The sequence below is a fragment of the Lineus longissimus genome, chromosome 6 (genome assembly GCF_910592395.1).
Source record: "Lineus longissimus chromosome 6, tnLinLong1.2, whole genome shotgun sequence".
NCBI classification, from domain to species: Eukaryota; Metazoa; Nemertea; class Pilidiophora; order Heteronemertea; family Lineidae; genus Lineus; species Lineus longissimus.
In genome coordinates, this window is record NC_088313.1 from 7,048,406 (window position 1) to 7,067,784 (window position 19,379).

General features: G+C 40.6%; 1 protein-coding gene across 2 annotated transcripts; it reads left to right on the forward strand.

The window, feature by feature from the left end:
- Positions 1-267: 267 nt before the first annotated feature.
- LOC135489164 (uncharacterized) lies at positions 268-19,379 on the forward strand. Of its 2 annotated transcripts, XM_064774379.1 has the most exons (6): positions 268-810; positions 1,412-1,552; positions 2,260-2,296; positions 6,183-6,306; positions 6,578-6,886; positions 11,927-19,379. In XM_064774379.1, the coding sequence occupies exons 4-6, from the start codon at positions 6,211-6,213 to the stop codon at positions 12,140-12,142; spliced, it is 621 nt and encodes a 206-aa protein (XP_064630449.1). In that variant the 5' UTR covers positions 268-810; positions 1,412-1,552; positions 2,260-2,296; positions 6,183-6,210; the 3' UTR covers positions 12,143-19,379. The 2 variants fall into 2 exon arrangements, with proteins under 2 accessions (XP_064630449.1, XP_064630448.1); XM_064774378.1 differs by lacking the exon at positions 2,260-2,296 and having other exon boundaries at positions 11,927-19,378.

Below are 19,379 nucleotides of genomic sequence, written 5' to 3' on the forward strand. Positions count from 1 at the left end.
GGTAGTCAAATTGTTCTGGCTGAGTGGTGAACAAAAGAACAATTTAAAATAAATTGCCTTGGGCAAAAAATCCATTGGAGTCATGTAGTATAGAGACGTCAATATTCCCAATTCATTAAAAATGTAGGCCCACCGAACTCACGTCCGATTTGCATTCATATTTCCCGCGCTTTCAACTTTTTCTTGACGTCACTTTATTAGCCGGCCACAGAACGCAGTTTCTGACATTCATTGAACATGCAATCACATCGCTGAACAAAACCAACATGGCGTCTATAGATGGAATGGTGGTGGAACTTGCTGAAGATGGGGGAAATTCGCCGTCTTCATGGGGTTCCCAAGGCTCTGAGGCGAGTTCAATACAATCTCCAGCAGTCCGGGCGTCACCTCTAAGGAAGGAATTAGCGAACGGTAGCAACTGGACCGAGCAAGATCTCAATAAATTCGGTATACAGTACAGCCGGAAAAAACCAGAGGATATTTTCGAGATTATCAAGCCTTATATTCCTTCTACACTTCGTCAGCCCAGCGAAAACCTTTGGGATAAAAAACTCAACGATGGTCTCCCTAACCATTCCACACATATCGAACTACTGCAAGATGGTTACCGATTGGCACTGGATTTCGACGTTGACTCTTTCGAGCTCCTGAAACTGATCGAACTTAGCCAGAATGCTTGCCAGGCTGAACGCAGTGAGTGAAGCCTTTTTGATCAGCCAGAGGCTGATGAATCAGATTTCAGATCACTGAAGCAGAAAGTGTTCTTCAGAGAAAGAGAACTGCAGCTGTTAATTCTCTGAAGATAGCGTGGTGAGTATTCATTTGACTGATAGACAAAAATCATCATGAAAATTGGGCCAAATCGGCAAGTTTACCCAGGACCAACCTGGGTAAAGACTACCACGCAGTTTGAAATTCCATGAATTTGCGCACTTTTCCAACCAGCGGTCGAGGTTCCTGAAAATGGTACGTGACTTGTGTTACTGCACAGGGTCTAGCGTTATTTGAACTCGGTCCCATCATTTCGAGATGGTCATTTCACATCTAAAGGTAGGGAAATAAAAAAGGAAACTATAATAGTGGAGATCGTGGATGGAAAAAACTCTGTGAGGGGCAAAACTGGACCCGAAAGTGGAGCGGCGAGCCAGGAATGAGTTTCATGAACCTCGAACGCAGGTTGGAAAAGTGCACGCAATTCAAACTGTGTGGTCTAAAAGTAAAGTTTACCCAGGAACCCTGGGTAACTTTTAGTCTTCTGACCCAGGTTGGTCCTGGGTAAACTTTAGTCTTACCAAGGACGACATCTACCGATTCGAAATAGGAATGGGGTCAGTTCACGCCATGTAATCTGCTTTTTACCCTATGTCATGTCTGTCCAGCTGTGGCGTTTACATGTATTTCTTTTTTTCAGGATTCCAACGTATGAACGACTAAAGACCTTCCTTAAAACCCTCAAGTCTGTCCTGAAAAAAGCTGTCAACTCGCAAATAAATGAAGGTACATTTGTGGACCTGTTCCAAGTTTTTGCTGGAATGTTTCTAGTACAATTTAAGTAAGTGTTCACCTTTTTCTTTTCCTTCATGCATCTTCAAACATGTCACAGGGCATGGGTTTACTCTGTACATGTGGTACATCAATACTTTGTGAGAAAGAGGTTTGCTGATAATGCTGTGAATCAGACCTGGCAGATGCATAGTTGCAGTACATTGGAGCAACGTAGAAAAGCATTGCATGAAGTTTCTATTGTTTGCCACTTGGTGGTGATTCTGCTGAGAGAGAAGTTTCATACCAGAGTTTTTAAAAAAACATTATTGTATCTATCTAAAAGGATAATCGAATACTGGGAACAGTCAAGTTTGCAAGGCTAGCTCTCCTACATTTTTTAAAAAAGTTCTGCATGTATGTAGTTCTCACCTTTTTGGCTCACTGTAGGGGAGTCTATACCGCAGTGTCCGTCGTCGTCGTCCGTCGTCGTCGTCGTCGTCTCCTGTGGCACGTTTCTAAACCGCTCGGGCTATAACTTGAAACTTTGTACACATGACCCCCTAGGTCATGTGAACCCTGACACTGAATTTCGGTCCAATCTGATTCTCAACTTGCCCACCACCAGGGGGCCAAATGTGGATATCTAAAAAGTGTGATATCTCGCTTATTGATGACTGGTTTTCGATTAAACTTTTGTGGTAGGTACTCATAGCAAGGATATATGTGCATCATATATCTTACGGGTTTTTAATTTGACCTACTTTTCAATTCAAGGTCACAGAGGTCAAATGGCATAAATCGCCATTTCAGTGTAAGTATGGCACGTTTCTCAATCCGTCACATCTATGAACTTGAAACTTGGTACATATAACCCCCTCAATCAGATAATCTCTGGTGCCGAATTTCTGTCCGATCTAATTCTCAACTTGGTCACCAGGGGGCCAAATGTGGATACCTAAAAAGTGTGTTATCTCGCTTATCAATGACTTGTTTTCGATAAAACTTTTGCGGTAGGTACTCATAGCAAGGATACATCATATTTTTTCATACAGGTTTTTAGCTCACCTCTTAGCAGAGGTGAGCTTATCCCATACCGTGGCGTCCGTCGTCCGTCGTCGTCGTCGTCGTCGTCGTCGTCGTCGTCGTCGTCGTCGTCGTCGTCCGTCGTCCGTTAGCAGGGCACGTTTCGTAACTGTTAGAGCTATTGAGTTGAAACTTGGTACACATGTACCCCTATGTAATGACACCTGGGAGACCAAGTTTCGGTCCGATTCGTTTCATGGTTTGGCCACCAGGGGGCCAAACGTTAAAAGTGAAAATATGCAATATCTCCCTTAATAGTAGTCGGGAAATTTTGAAAAAAATATGGTAGGTACTTCTAGCAAAGGTGCATCATATATCCTCCGGGTTTTTGATTTGACCTCCTTTTCAAGGTCACAGAGGTCAAATGGTGTAAATTAGCTGTTGGGATGTAACGGTGGCACGTTTCTAAACTGCAATGACTATTGATACCAAATTTGGTACACATTTACCCCTTAGTCAGGTGATCTCAGGGACCAAAGTTTGGTCCAATATGATTCACCACTTGACCACCAGGGGGCAAAATCCAAAAACCTTAAAAATGTGATTATTCCTTAACTTCTTGCCCGATTGCCACCAATTTGATATCATGGGTACATCTAACCACCATACAGTATATGTCACACAGGTTTTTAATTTGACCTTCTTGTCAAGGTCACAGAGGTCAAATGGCGTAAATTCGCCGTCAGGCCGTAACTATGGCATGTTTCTTAACTGCAATGACTATTGATCACAAATTAAGTACACATGTACCCCTTGGTCAGGTGATCTCAGGTACCGAAGTTTGGTGCGATCTGATTTGCCGTTTGGCCTCCAGGGAGGGGGCCAAATCCTAAATTCTTTAAAATGCCATTATTCCTAGTAATGACTTGCCCGATTGGCACCAATTTTATATCATAGGTACATCTAATTCTAACATCCATTCAATGTGTCACCCGGGTCTTCTTTGATTTGACCTACTTTTCAAGGTCACAGAGGTCGAATGTACTGTAAATTTGCCATTTTGGGGAAATTGTAATTGCTTGGACCTACATCAAACCTAACACTACATGACACAAGACCATGCTCTTTATCCATCTTTCCTCCACATGAGGTGAGCACAATGGCCCTGGCCATTTCATTTATTTGACCTACTTTTCAAGGTCACAGAGGTCAAACGGTAAAAATTGTCTGTTGGAGTGTACATACATGTTACTTCGGCACGTTTCTTAACGACTGAAGTTATGAACCTGAAACTGGGTATACATGGCGGAATAGGTCAGATATAACCTCAGACAAAATGTCAGATAACACATTCCAGTCCAATCTGATTCTCAACTTGGCCACCTTGGGGGGGGGGCAAATCTGAAAGGTTAAAGAGTTGTGATTATTGCTTTACTTGCCCAATTGCCACCAGTCTCAGTGACTGCCTTTTGAGGCGCGCGATCGCGCCCGCGCACCATCGCGCGCCTCAATTTTTTTTAGGTGAATGAAACATCGCGCGCCTGCCCTTTAAAATGCATTAAAAAATTGCGCGCCTAAAAAATGATTGCGACGCAGTGGAAAGTGATGCTAATTACACAGGGGTCAGTAAGTCAGACATTTCAATTATCGAACTATTTTTGTGCTAAAGACTAGGCCATGATAGACAGAAATTATAGAAACCGGACGCGACTGCCGCAGGTGCACGAGCCGAGATGCAATATTCCCGCCGAAATTATATACTCAAGAGAAGACATACTATACCGGTACTCCGACGTAAATCTCGCAGTTCTGGAAATATCTTTGCGGTAGTCTCGCGCGTACCGGATATATCCCATCAAGCTTTTCTCCTTCAGAGAAATACTGCGTTGCGCTCAAGTGCCTTATAAGGCTGTGAACAAAGTTAACGTTCGACCAATGAGAAAGCCACATTACCCTGCATACGAGGTTGGACGCGTGATCACTTAGTGACAAGTAAAAATAGAATCAGACCACATGTTTAGCTCACCTCTTAGCAGAGGTGAGCTTATCCCATACTGTGGCGTCCGTCGTCCGTCGTCGTCGTCGTCGTCGTCGTCCGTCGTCGTCCGTCGTCCGTTAGCAGGGCACGTTTCGTAACTGTTAGAGCTATTGAGTTAAAACCTGGTGCACATGTACCCTTATGTAATGACACCTTGGAGACCAAGTTTCGGTCCGATTCGTTTCATGGTTTCATGGTTTGGCCACCAGGGGGCCAAACGTTAAAAGTGAACATATGCAATATCTCCCTTAATAGTAGTCGGGAAATTTTGAAAAAAATATGGTAGGTACTTCTAGCAAAGGTGCATCATATATCCTCCGGGTTTTTGATTTGACCTCCTTTTCAAGGTCACAGAGGTCAAATGGTGTATATTGGCCGTTAGGATGTAACGATGGCACGTTTCTAAACTGCAATGACTATTGATACCAAATTTGGTACACATTTACCCCTTAGTCAGGTGATCTCAGGGACCGAAGTTTGGTCCAATATGATTCACCACTTGACCACCAGGGGGCAAAATCCAAAAACCTTAAAAATGTGATTTTCCTTAACTTCTTGCCCGATTGCCACCAATTTGATATCATGGGTACATCTAACCACCATACAGTATATGTCACACAGGTTTTTAATTTGACCTTCTTGTCAAGGTCACAAAGGTCAAATGGCGTAAGTTCGCTGTAAGGCCGTAACTATGGCACGTTTCTTAACTGCAATGACTATTGATCAAAAATTAAGTACACATGTACCCCTTGGTCAGGTGATCTCAGGTACCGAAGTTTGGTGCGATCTGATTTGCCGTTTGGCCTCCAGGGAGGGGGCCAAATCCTAAATTCTTCAAAATGCCATTATTCCTAGTAATGACTTGCCCGATTGGCACCAATTTTATATCATAGGTACATCTAATTCTAACAACCATTCAATGTGTCACCCGGGTCTTCTTTGATTTGACCTACTTTTCAAGGTCACAGAGGTCGAATGTTATGTAAATTGGCCATTTTGGGGAAATTATAATTGCTCGGACCTACATCAAACCTAACACTACATGTCAAAATACCATGCTCTTTTAGTCTTTATCCATCTTTCCTCCACATGAGGTGAGCACAATGGCCCTGGCCATTTCATTCTATATGTCGGAATGCTGCCGTTTGCGCTGTAGTACACGTGTGTTGTCCAAATTTTCGATTTCAAGCAAGTTTAAGGCCAACCTCGTGTCCACCAGACTAACGTTGTCGATGGATACCAGAAGAAAAGTTGGTTGGTGGTAAAAAAAACAGTGCACCTAGGATTTTATGGTGCACTGAAAACCATGCACCTGGCTTTTTCAAAAGGCAGTCACTGCAGTCTGATGAACATGGGACCACCTAACCCACCATACTTGCACATGCGGTTTTTGGTTCCATTTGGCTACATGCTGTAGCACTTTCTTTAAATACCATGAATTAATTGTCTACTAAATATACTTACGGTGAGCACAATGGCCCCTGGCCGTTTCATTTTTAATTTGAAACTACTCAAAATGTCTTTTGTATTATCAGCACACTCCATAGTCAGATTGTTTAAAAAATGTGCTGGTTGCTGTTGAATTTATTTACCATGTACTTCAGATCATGTGCAATGTGATCATGTTTTCTTTCAGAGTGATTGGAGAGAAAAGGAGTTTTAAGATGGGTGGAATGAATGTGCTTTCCATAAATGACCTCCGCTACGATTATGAAGATGAAGTGTTTCACAAACCGACAGTAGTAGTTACTGTTGCAGAGGTAAGTAAGATATGGGTTGGGTGGGGTGGGGTGGGGTGCGGGGTGGAGGGAGGCAGAGTCCACTTTATTTTGGATGCTTCTGATACACTTCTTGCAGTGAAACTAGTATAAAGTATCAGTTTGGAGGTAGATACTATCTATCGTTTCAAAACGTCATTGTTTGAAGAATTTTCTGTTATTCATGACTTAACATGACGAAAGAATCACTCTTTCACAATACGGTAATTGTGTTTTTAAAAAACTATGTTCCTTTGCCTTTGGCACTTGGCAGGTGAAGAAAACAGCCCAAAAATCTAAGAAGAGAAAAAAGGTACCCAAACGAGAGTTTGATCAGTGTGTTAAGATACGAAAAATGGACGGAGGAGATGAGGTAGCCACTACTGACATAGGTGACTTGCATGTCGATGCTGGTGATGATTTTCATGATGAAGGTGATGATGACATGGACGATGATGTTGAATTTGGCAGTAAACTGCGTGGACAGCTCGGTATAGAACTTCTAGCCGACATTGAACGTTCATGTCTGATTAAGGTTGATAACAAGCCCATGATTCTGGGATTGACTGTTGAAGCCACACTGGTATGTATTCTTCATGCATTTGTTTTGTTCACTGCATCTCTGATGAAAATTGCTATTTAGCTTTCAAGGAACTAAAATTCCTGGCTCTTCAAGGTCTCAAGCCGTCAAGGTCTAAAGGACAAAAAGTAAGAGAGTCTGTCGGATGAGACTCTAAAAAGCCGTGGTCCCTTGTACCTGAGTGTCTATGCCAGGGCAAGTTTAGATCCCAAATAGGTGGACAGTAGCCTATAGTGGACTCCATACCTCCGACAAAACCCCAATAGGGGTTATGACGCCGGTAAAATGATTGATTTATTGATTAACTTTTCAACTGTTGAAAATTGCTATTTTAAAACTTTTCAACTGTTTTTAGCTCACCTCTCAGAAGAGTTGAGCTTATCCTTTGGCGTGGCATCCATCGTCTGTCAAATGGGATAACCAATTTGGCCGCCAGGGGGCCATCTTAAAAAACAAGCAAAGTCCTACGTGTACTTTGAAACTCGTGATCAGATTGCAACCTAATATCGTGACACTCCATTACAATCAATTTACACGTGACTTGTGGACTACCATGGTTGTATATCCACTGCAAATTACTTGCATAAGCGTTACCTACAAAGTGAGCACAGGGTCCCTGGACTTTTCATTGAACTTGCCTTGCTTTATAAAGGACATGGTTTGTTGACTTTTTAAAAACATCCCTTGAACAAAATTGTAGCAGTTGGAGAAACAAAATAGATTGCAAGCTGCTGGGTTGTGTTGATGATTTCCACCAACCAAGTGGTAACCGTCGACAAGGTTAGGTACCTCCTTCTCTTTTTCTGTCCCCGGTTAACGTCCTGGAGAGAATCCTTTTGAGTAATAGGACCATTCATGAAGACATTGGTATTTTTTGCACATTGTATTGTTGAAGGGAGTGGTTATTTCCACGACTGACTTGTACCGAACAGCGAAAATTGAGCTGCGTCCATGACAATTTTCAGCCGATGAAACCAATTGAGTACTTTGCTTGGACTATCCTCGGCGAGTTTTCTTTCACTTAGTCTTAGGGTAAAAAACATGGGCATAAAGTACCATGCTGCATTCACCGTCTTTTAGATCAACTACTATGTTTTCGAAATGGGATAATTGGCGAAATTCTGTAGAGATTCTTTGGGCAATTACATACTTCAGTGTGTTGACTTGTTGAACTTGCTTTGTCCCTCCATTCAGAGTGGTGCCGTGACCTTACATGCCTTATGGTACACCTTTGATTGTCCATCACGCCAGCGACCCGAGTTCGAGTTCCACTCTGTCGTCTTTTCTTCTTTTTCTCTCTGCAACTTTTTGGCTCACCGTAGGGGAGTCTATACAATACCGCAGTGTCCGTCGTCGTCCGTCGTCGTCGTCGTCGTCGTTGTCCGTCCGTCGTATCCTAGTTCAAAAACAGTGGCACGTTTCTTAACCGCTAGGTCCATGAACTTAAAACTTTGTACACATGACCCCCTAGGTCAGATGACCCGTGACACTAAATTTCTGTCCGATCTGATTCTCTACTTGGCCACCAGGGGGCCAAATGTGGATATCTAAAAAGTGTGATATCTCGCTTATTAGTGACTTGTTTTCGATGAAACTTTTGTTGTAGGTACTCATAGCAAATATAAATCTTATATCATACGGGTTTTTAATTTGACCTACTTTTCAAGGTCACAGAGGTCATATGGCGTAAATTGGCCGTTAGAGTGTAAACTATGGCATGTTTCTTAACCACTAAAGCTATGAACTTGAAACTTGGTACATATAACCCCCTATATCACATAACCTCTGGTGCTGAATTTCAGTTTGATCTGATTCTCAACTTTGCCACCAGGGGGCCAAAAGTGGAAATCTAAAAAGTGTGATATCTCGCTTATAAGTGACTTGTTTTCGATAAATTTTTTATGGTAGGTACCCTTAGGAAGAATACATCACATATCTTACGGGTTTTCAATTTGACCTACTTTTCAAGGTCACAGAGGTCATATGGCGTAAATTGGCCGTTAGAGTGTAAACTATGGCACGTTTCTTAACCACTAAAGCTATGAACTTGAAACTTGGTACATATAACCCCCTATATCACATAGCCTCTGGTGCTGAATTTCAGTTTGATCTGATTCTCAACTTTGCCACCAGGGGGCCAAAAGTGGAAATCTAAAAAGTGTGATTCTTGCTTATAAGTGACTTGTTTTCGATAAAATTTTTATGGTAGGTACCCTTAGGAAGAATACATCACATATCTTACGGGTTTTCAATTTGACCTACTTTTCAAGGTCACAGAGGTCATATGGCGTAAATTGGCCGTTAGAGTGTAAACTATGGCACGTTTCTTAACCAGTAAAGCTATGAACTTGAAACTTGGTGCATATAACCCCCTACATCAGATAACCTCTGATGCCAAATTTTGGCTCGATCTGATTCTTTATTTGGCCACCAGGGGGCCATAATGGAAAAAGTAAGAAGTGCAATATCTTGCTTATTTTTAGTGATTCGTTTTCAATAACATTTTTATGGTAGGTTCTCCTAGCAAGGATACATCACATATCATATGAGTTTTTGATCTGACCTGCTTTTCAAGGTCACAGAGGTCAAATGGCGTAAATTTGTCGTTTGATTGTAACTATGGCACGTTTCTTAACCACTAAAGCTTTGAACTTGAAATTTGATACACATGACTCCCTACGTCATGTAACCTCGGACACCGAATTTCGATCTGATCTGGTACTCAACTCGGCCACCAGGAGGCCAAAACTAAAATAGGTAAAAAGTGCAATATCTCGTTTATTATTGACTTGTTTTTGATGATATTCTTATGGTACTTACTCCAAGCAACGATACATCACATGTCATACCGACTTTGGTTTGATCTATATACTATACATGTACAATGTTTCTTAATCTGGATGAATTACAAAGCACCAAATATCTATACGGTGAGCACAATGGCCCCTGGCCGTTTCATCTTAGGTAGGCCTACTATTAATTTAAAAAGAGCCCTCTGTTGTCTATTTCCTGGCAACGGTTCCTTGGTTCCTTCTCATAATGCTACATTTTACAATTCTCCCATCTGGCCTCTGCATGCAAATTGGTAGACATTTCAACTTTACCATCCCATAATATGCTGTTGGGAGAATTGAGTGATCAGAACTTGAAATAACCCTTATTCATGTTATTGTGACCCCTTGATGTCGAGATCTTGCACAATTTCTTCACTGAGAAGCTACATTTTGTAGTGTACTGTAACTCACAGGCTCTATGTTGGTACATGGAGTGTCACAGCCTATGCATGGTCAGTCTCCAGAGTGTGCCCAAGAAATGGTCTCTCTTGTAAGTTGTACATGTAATAAAAAAGCTGACTTTGATGGTAATCATTCGTTGAGTGAGATGTAAAATATACTGTGGACACTTTCACAAAAAAATCTAACCCCGCTGCTGACAAGGATTTACATCCTTGCCGACATGCATCTCTTTTTATCTAAAAATTGTCATAGACACTAAGTCAGTTTCGTCATTCAGTACACGGACAGTCGTGCACGCAACCCGATTTTCACTGATTCCGTAAACGGCACAAGTGGAAATAACCTCTGCCATTGTTGAAAATTATTTATTCATAGGCGAAAGCTCCTGCCTACATTGTATGCCTTTATCCTATAAAGATAAAAAGATAATACTTTTTTTGTAGATTAAATGGAGTTTGTGTGGTGACAGGGTACAGCCCAAATAGAGTCCCACATTGATGGGCCACGCCCACCATCCATTTTCAATCATTTCCCCTCAAAAAGACCATTAATTCATTCAGTGAGAGCAATGTACAATAGAAGTGTCACAATTAATTTAAAAGGTTTTAGCTCACCTCTCAGCAGAGGTGAGCTTATCCTACATGTCCTATAGTGTCCGTCGTTGCCCGTCGTCGGCGTCCGTTAGCAGGGCAATGTTCTGTAACTGTTGGAGCTATTGTGTTGAAACTTGGTACACATGTACCCTTACATGCCTTACAATGTATGTAGTGGCACTTTGGAGACCAAGTTTCGGTCCGGTTCGATGCATGGTTTGGCCACCAGGGGGCCAAACGTTAAAAGTGAAATTATGCAATATCTCCCTTAATACTGGTCAGAAAATTTAGAAAAAAATGTGGTAGTACTTAAGCAAAGGTACATCCCTCCGGGTTTTCAATTTGACCTAGTTTTCAAGGTCACAGAGGCGGAACTTCATTTAAAACTAATAATTTTACAGTAAGGTGGTTTGTTTTGTTTCTTTTTGAGCTATAAAATAAGCTTCTGAAGTTGTGTGGCGTGTATCTAGTTACCCTCTGATCTACCTCTAAAATTTGGCATCCTTGGACTTCAAATATGGATGCCAGGCGGCCATCTTGAAATTGAACTAAGTCATATTACTCTAAAACTGATGATTGGATTTCAAGCCAATTTCTCGTGTTTATGACTATGTATATAGGTACCCTTTACATTCTCCTGAATTTTTAGTCAAATCTTTCACCTACATTTAATATGGCTGCCAGGTGGCCATCTTGAAAATCATTCAAAGTCCTATTACTCTGAAACTGATGATTGGATTGCAACACTTTAGTTTATGTTATCCCAAATTTTTAATGTAATCTGATGACGAATATGGCTGCTAGGCTGCCATCTTGAAAATTCAACGAAACCTTGTTACTTCCTAACCTAAATCTAATCAGCAGGTTAGGGAGTAACAAAGTTTCGTTGAATTTTAAATGTCAACCAATTTCCTAGAGACATGCAAATGATATGCACTAACATGAACTGAGGTGAGCACATGGTCCCTGGACCATTCATTGTTTTTTAGGCTGCCACAGGAAAATAACTCTTTTTAAAAAACGTCCTGTGTCAGGTGTTCTGTGTTTCGATAGGGAATCTGGTCTCTCAAGTGAAGGCACCTCAAACGTAAAAGTCGCTGGCTTATTCCATTTGACAGTGGCCAATACGAAAAGGCTGAAAATCGACAGTGGCCCAGAAGCTTACGTGTAGTTTTCGGGACTGTATCTTCACTAATGATAGTTGTATTTTTCAGGTCCGACTAACATGCTTGGAGATGGACCTCGATGACTTGAAGAAAATGCAAGGCAAACCTCCCGAGGAAAATCCGACTCATGTAGCAACCATCTTCTATACAAAAGCATATGACATGCTGAAGAGGGATGAACGTGCACAGTTGATATACATTATGCGGCACCTGTTGTTCCTCTCAAATGACAATGATGCAAATCTTTTACCCACTGTTCTCTGAGCAAATGTTGTGACCATTTAATACTAGGGCAATCATTTGTCACTTTCTCTTGTCTTCTTCTTCCTTTTGCGATCTCTACTTTCTCTTTTTATTGCAATGGACAGAGTGCAGAACGTAGAAAGTTTGATACAGCTGTGACATGCAAACAATAATGGTGTAAGTTACGAAGAATGATGATGCTTGGCAACGTGAGCACACTAAATGGTTTGGTGTTTCATTGAATTGGTAAAAGATCAATAAATCAGGTTGACTAATCCAATATGGAATTATATGGATGGATTTTTCCCATTGAGTCTGTCAACTAGCAAACACGCTGGCAGTTCTTACGTAATGATGAATAATGAGCCATTAATTTGCATGTTAAAGTGACATGATGATTGAAAGAGGTAAGACATGTAAGAGGAGACAGGTGTGTGGTACATTGGTATTACTAAACATTTACATTCTACATGTATTCATGGCTTATGGAATACCAAAAGGCGTGATGGCTCAAGAACTTGTACATGTATCTTGTCCAAATTTTTTCCGGTTTAGGGGCCAAATAATGCCCCAATTCTCAGTAGATGGAGGGAGTGTTACATTGTATGTCGAGGCCTTTATTTTTTTGCTGTTGCTGTTTAAAATTACTGTTAACAATTTATCAGTTACCTGACGAGTACCTCTTAGTCTAACACATAGCAATGGTCAAGCAGTTCTATCAGATATCAGTAGCTAAAAATACTTTTTTCTCTCCAACATTGGGATTTTCCCACTTTTACATTTATGTGCCTGGTGCCCATGGCCAGAAGTAATAACAAAGGTAAAGTGCGTTCCAGTCTTCTTTTCGGGGGTCGCCCAATATCGTATGTAATTCAATAATCTACCATTTATTTATTATATTTTGTTGTCAGCCTCTTTCCATTTTGGTATTCCTTTGTAATGACATTCCACAATATCTGCCGAGAAACCATGATCCTGGTGCCTGGCAATCTTTTTTTCTGTTTGCTTCACAACTTGATTCTTTACATTTACAGTAACAAAGTGTTTGATGGTTTTTCATCATTGTGCCATGTCTGTATATATTAGTAGCAGTGTTTCTTTGAGTATTTCTATTTCTTTATTGAATAATGAGTAAGTGGCAAAACTAATCGCCGAAGTGGGCCGAACACACAACTCGGTCCGTCGTTGAAAGCAAGGCCAATGTAAATTTTCTTTTATTTTGGAAAATATAACCTGACTTACCTGACAAATACATTAGAACATCCTTGTTGAATTTGAAAGTTTCGATATCTAGCATGGAAAATAGTAGTGAATTAACAGATCCTAAAACATTTGAAATTAACATTCTGTCAGGAACATACTTGATATAGTGACGTTTTGCTCTACCGTTCCGAGAACCAATTCACCAGACTGACTGTTATCATGGTGTCTCGACTTTTCCTAATACCGTATACTTTATCTGGTCAATCGAATGTGAAAAAAAGAGGTCATTTACCACTAAAATGTTCCAAAAATTAACCCTCATTTATTCGCGATGGAGCCACCGGGTTCGTTGGCCTGATTCTTGGTATCGGCTTTCGAGAACTGAAAAACCTGCCCTCTTGATGACGTCATACACAAAAACTTGTCTTCCTCGGTGAATTCGTTCTTAAAAAAGGATTGCGAAAGCTCACTATAAATTTGAATGATAAACTTCATTATATTTACCTCTAGAACAGAGTGAATGGTGATGCTGTGCATTGTGAATGTCGTGTCTAAGATCAGATGACGATGCACGACGTCAGTCATTATTTCAAGCTGGCTGTGGGTCAGCGCTTCTGTTGTAGGGGTGAATATCGTAAAGGTTGTCAATCAAATCAAGTATATGAGATGTTTTAGAATCTGTTTATTCACTACGATTCTCCATGCTAGATATTTAAACTAGATATTCATGCTAGATATTCTACAAGGAGGTTCTAATGTATTGGTCGGAGAAGTTGGGTTATATTTTCCAAAATGAATGAAAATTAATGTTAGCCTCACTTTCGATGACGTCGTCGAGACTGAGTTGTGAATCAGGGCCATGTCGCAGTTAGATTCCGCACCGGTTCCTCATAGAGATACTTGAGGGATATTATATGTAATATGGTGATCTCTTTTGAATAGAAGGGTGAATCGCTCTGTTATTGTGCTTTTTCCATTTAAAAATGTAGAAAAAATTCATATACTCTCTCAATGTGACCTCCATGATGAACTGTTAGTGCATTGTTTTTCAAAGCCTTGTCTAAATCTTGCTCTCATTATTTAGTGACTATATGTTTTTTTTAGTGTCTTGATATCCTTGATTCTGATGAACTCGCTGCATTTTTGGAGGATTTCCAATTGTTATTTATATTTAACCCTTTAGATCCTGGGGATTTTTTATCGAAATGTCCGTATTTCCCTGGAAGATTTTTGTCTGACGACCTCGCCTCCAACCTCTTTGCAAAATTTTCCATCATTTTGTACGGCAACATATGAAAATCTACCGTGCATTCAATGCCACTGGTCTTCTAGAACCTGGATCCGGGGTATTAGTTCCACTCTCTATTCGCAGATGGAATTGCGAACGCTCTGAACTACTTGACCTGACCGGGCGGGTGCGGCCGTTCAGGGAAATGTTGACGAAACACGGCGGCCGTCCAGGATCTAAAGGGTTAACTACAATATTATATAAGGATCTGGAGTGCTTTAAATTTGAAGATTTCCTTGCTCCTACCCTAAGTCACAGAACCACAACCCTCCCAATCCATACAGCTGCATTGTTACAATAATGTTATCAGTCTGTTTTCATCGCTGGTTTGAGACTGTAAACTGTATCCGTCATGGTCAGTTCTTCCGTCATGTCAAGTCAAAACACACCACACACATTTTTTCCCTTGATGATTTCATTTCAGAATAGAGCTTGTGCTACATCTGATTGAGCCTTGAAGGCATGAAAGGTAACACTGTATCCACACTGTATATACCTCTTGTCAAAAAAAAACATTTTAGGGAAGGCCATTTTTCAAAAAGACTCATATAATGTACTTCGTTTTCCCGTTTGCTGTAGTATGGCAGTGGCAATATCTTGATTGTCATTTTGATCAATTTCTTTTGCATTTTATTTTGTTTGTGATTCCTTGTGACAGGCACATGTTTTTAGCTCACCTCTTAGCAGAGGTGAGCTTATCCCATACCGTGGCGTCTGTCGTCCGTCGTCGTCGTCGTCGTCGTCCGTCGTCCGTTAGCAGGGCACGTTTCGTAACTGTTAGAGCTATTGAGTTGAAACTTGGTGGCGCAATGGCAGAGAGCCGGTCACATAACCGGAAGGTCGTGGGTATGATTCCCGGCTGAGTCGCCACTTAGAAACTTCCTACTGGTCGAGTTCAATCGAGCGCTCAGTAGCTGCTCATTGAAACCCCAGATTGATTTCTGTGGAGACCGGGATGATAATAATGTAGTCCCAAAAGCGCATTGAGCAGGGAACCTGGAAATGCGCTATATAAGAACTCAATTATTATTATTATTATTATTATTATTATTATTATTATTATTATTATTATTATTATTATTATTATATTATTATTATTATTATATTATTATTATTATATATTATTATTATTATGTACCCTTATGTAATGACACCTTGGAGACCAAGTTTCGGTCCGATTCGTTTCATGGTTTGGCCACCAGGGGGCCAAACGTTAAAAGTGAACATATGCAATATCTCCCTTAATAGTAGTCGGGAAATTTTGAAAAAAATATGGTAGGTACTTCTAGCAAAGGTGCATCATATATCCTCCAGGTTTTTGATTTGACCTCCTTTTCAAGGTCACAGAGGTCAAATGGTGTAAATTGGGCGTTAGGATGTAACGATGGCACGTTTCTAAACTGCAATGACTATTGATACCAAATTTGGTACACATTTACCCCTTAGTCAGGTGATCTCAGGGACCAAAGTTTGGTCCAATATGATTCACCACTTGACCACCAGGGGGCAAAATCCAAAAACCTTAAAAATGTGATTATTCCTTAACCTCTTGCCCGATTGCCACCAATTTGATATCATGGGTACATCTAACCACCATACAGTATATGTCACACAGGTTTTTAATTTGACCTTCTTGTCAAGGTCACAGAGGTCAAATGGCATAAATTCGCCGTCAGGCCGTAACTATGGCACGTTTCTTAACTGCAATGACTATTGATCACAAATTAAGTACACATGGACCCCTTGGTCAGGTGATCTCAGGTACCGAAGTTTGGTCCGATCTGATTTGCCGTTTGGCCTCCAGGGAGGGGGCCAAATCCTAAATTCTTCAAAATGCCATTATTCCTAGTAATGACTTGCCCGATTGGCACCAATTTTATATCATAGGTACATCTAATTCTAACAACCATTCAATGTGTCACCCGGGTCTTCTTTGATTTGACCTACTTTTCAAGGTCACAGAGGTCGAATGTACTGTAAATTGGCCATTTTGGGGAAATTGTAATTGCTTGGACCTACATCAAACCTAACACTACATGACACAATACCATGCTCTTTATCCATCTTTCCTCCACATGAGGTGAGCACAATGGCCCTGGCCATTTCATTTATCCAAATCAGGAAGAAGACTGAAGTCAATAGAGAGGTTAAGAGTTTGATACGAAAACGAGGTGATTTTTAGCTCAGCTGACTAAGTCAGCCGAGCTTGTCAAATAAGTTGTTCAGTGGCGTCCGTCTGTCCATCCATCCATCCATCCATCCATCCATCCATCCATCCATCCATCCATCCATCCATCCGTCCGTTAAACCCATGGTGCACATTTTGTAACCGTAAGACCTAGAGACTTCAATTTTGCATTTCTGGATACTTCTGGTCAAACTCTACTTTCAAAACAAAATTTGTCGCCATTCGACCTACTTCCTGCGAGCGAGAGTGCATTAAGGAAACTGGCCTATATCGGCCGAGGAGCAGCAGAATTAGTCGAAATATGCTCTAATATTAAGATAAAATTCTTGAAAATCTATTTTATTGAGAAAAAGTTCAAAATTTTAACAGGAGAGGGCGCTACCTGCCTTTTAATTATTTCTGCCGATTCAAATTGCCGCCCGATGACGTCAGCCATCAATGAAGTCTCCTATTTGCCAGTTCTCAAAACATGGCAGCTACACAACAAAAGCAGTAGCTCCAGGAATAAATCACTGTTCACTTCAGCTTCGTAATCGATTGTACCCCCACTTTATTGTGTTTTGTGTGGTGTTCCTATTCAATCAACGATGTAAGGCCTTATTATGTTGGTTTTAATTGAGAAGGTGCATTATAAGCGGCGTACGAAATACCGAAGCGGAGACAAAATGGCGGCATGTTGTTTACGCTATGTGCAATAATCTTGGAGCTCAATGACACTCAAGTACCCAATTTTCTGCTTAAAAAGTAGTCTGGTAGGCGATATTATCACTAGTTCGTTTCAGTGGTAGTCATAAGGTCTTTAGGGACTAAATTCAGAAATTAGTTCTTGAATATTTGGCGACATTTCTGTGAAAACGATATCGGAAGTGCATGCTCTGTTCGCGATGACATCGCCGATGTATTTTGAAGTGGAGAATTCCCACAGTATGTGCAGTGAATCGGCATGATTCTGTTCGCCTATTATGTTTTAGTTCTACGATTCTTTCATGAGTAAAAAGTAGACATTCTGAGCAATACAATAATGTCACTCCCATAAAAATTGATTGGAAATTGAGGGAGCTACGGCATTCTCTTCGGCAACTGGCAGCGCTGAAAAAATACATTGCATACTGTACAATACCAAATGGCACATTTTAAAAAGCGCTCATTGGACAACGTAGGGCATCACCAGAAATGACGTCATCGCTGGTCTAAATAGAAAACTACGGTGGCGCAGTAGAGCACAAGAAAAGGTTTAGCATTAACTTCGTCATGCAAGCTTCAGCAACAAAACGATTTCTCATGAATGATTTATTTGATCATCATCAGCTTGTTTCCCCTGATAGATAAAAAAATGATTTACAATTTCCATCAAAGTTTTCTATTTTGTGTATAGTCACATGTTATTTAACTGGCAAGGAGCCAAGCAGTTTTGAATATTCGCGGGAAAATACTTCGTACTTGTAAACGAGGCTATGACAATGAGTATCCTCATTCATGGCATAAACTTCATGTTTCGGTAAATATTTTCATACGATGATTTCACCCGAATTATGGTCAGGATTGAGGAATGAACAGTGGCATAATTATGTCAACCAAAAACATTGGTACCGTAGTGAACGCAAAAGGATATCAAATACCATGGAGCATGCCATTTTCATGCATAATGAACTAAACACCGGGAAGATATTAATGATATTAACTCAGCTGAGCGCCAGGCCCTTGGGCCTCTTGTTTTTCTTCTGGTTGAAGTCATCGAGTCAAGTTGATTGTTTTGTATGGTCGTTTTTAGGCGTACCACAGATCAACGACACACTGTTGCATTTCTGACAGTAGGCGACGTGATATAGGTCATCAAAATGCCACCTCGTTCTCTTTCTAAGATCAAAATCTTAACCTCTCTCTCTAATGTCATGGGAAATCTGCATTACTCTGTGTGGTCTGGAGGGGGTCACCAAGAGTGTGGCGTGTGTAATGATGGCATGTGGTCTTCTCAAAATGGCCTCTGAAATTATGAAAATATCAAATTATTGTAAAGTGAAAAGGACTTTTCAATGTGAATTTCACCGAAATAGTACATTGTACTTAATCTGATATGTGATTGGTTGATTTGAGTTCCTGCTTTGTTGGGAGAGAAAAGCCTTTGGCTAATCAGTGGTTAAAAGCCATGAATATCAATTGCTGCCCCAGGCCTACTGCATTCTTTTTGGGGTTCTTTACAGCATCATTTCTGAACAGGGTGGTTATAAGTTGGATCTGAACACTGAATGCTGAGGAAACTGAATTTTGAAGAGGTTGGCATTTTCACAGGATGTAGAGAGGGGGAAGGTAAAAGAAATGCATTACAAAAACTTGTTTTTCAACAGGGTGGCAAAAAATGTGTAGGCTGTAAAACAGAGGATTTTTTTCTCTCAAAGGGGTGGACCGCCTTGTTAGAATGGCGTGTGGAGTAATTGTTATTTGTACTTGCCTCCTCAAAATGTACATGAGCCTGTTTCATTTCGGTTCATTTCAGGAATTTTAGACATCTATTGTAAAGTAACCCCTAAATTTTTAGAATCAAAATGGACTGAAATGTATTGCTTCAATAAATTCATAAT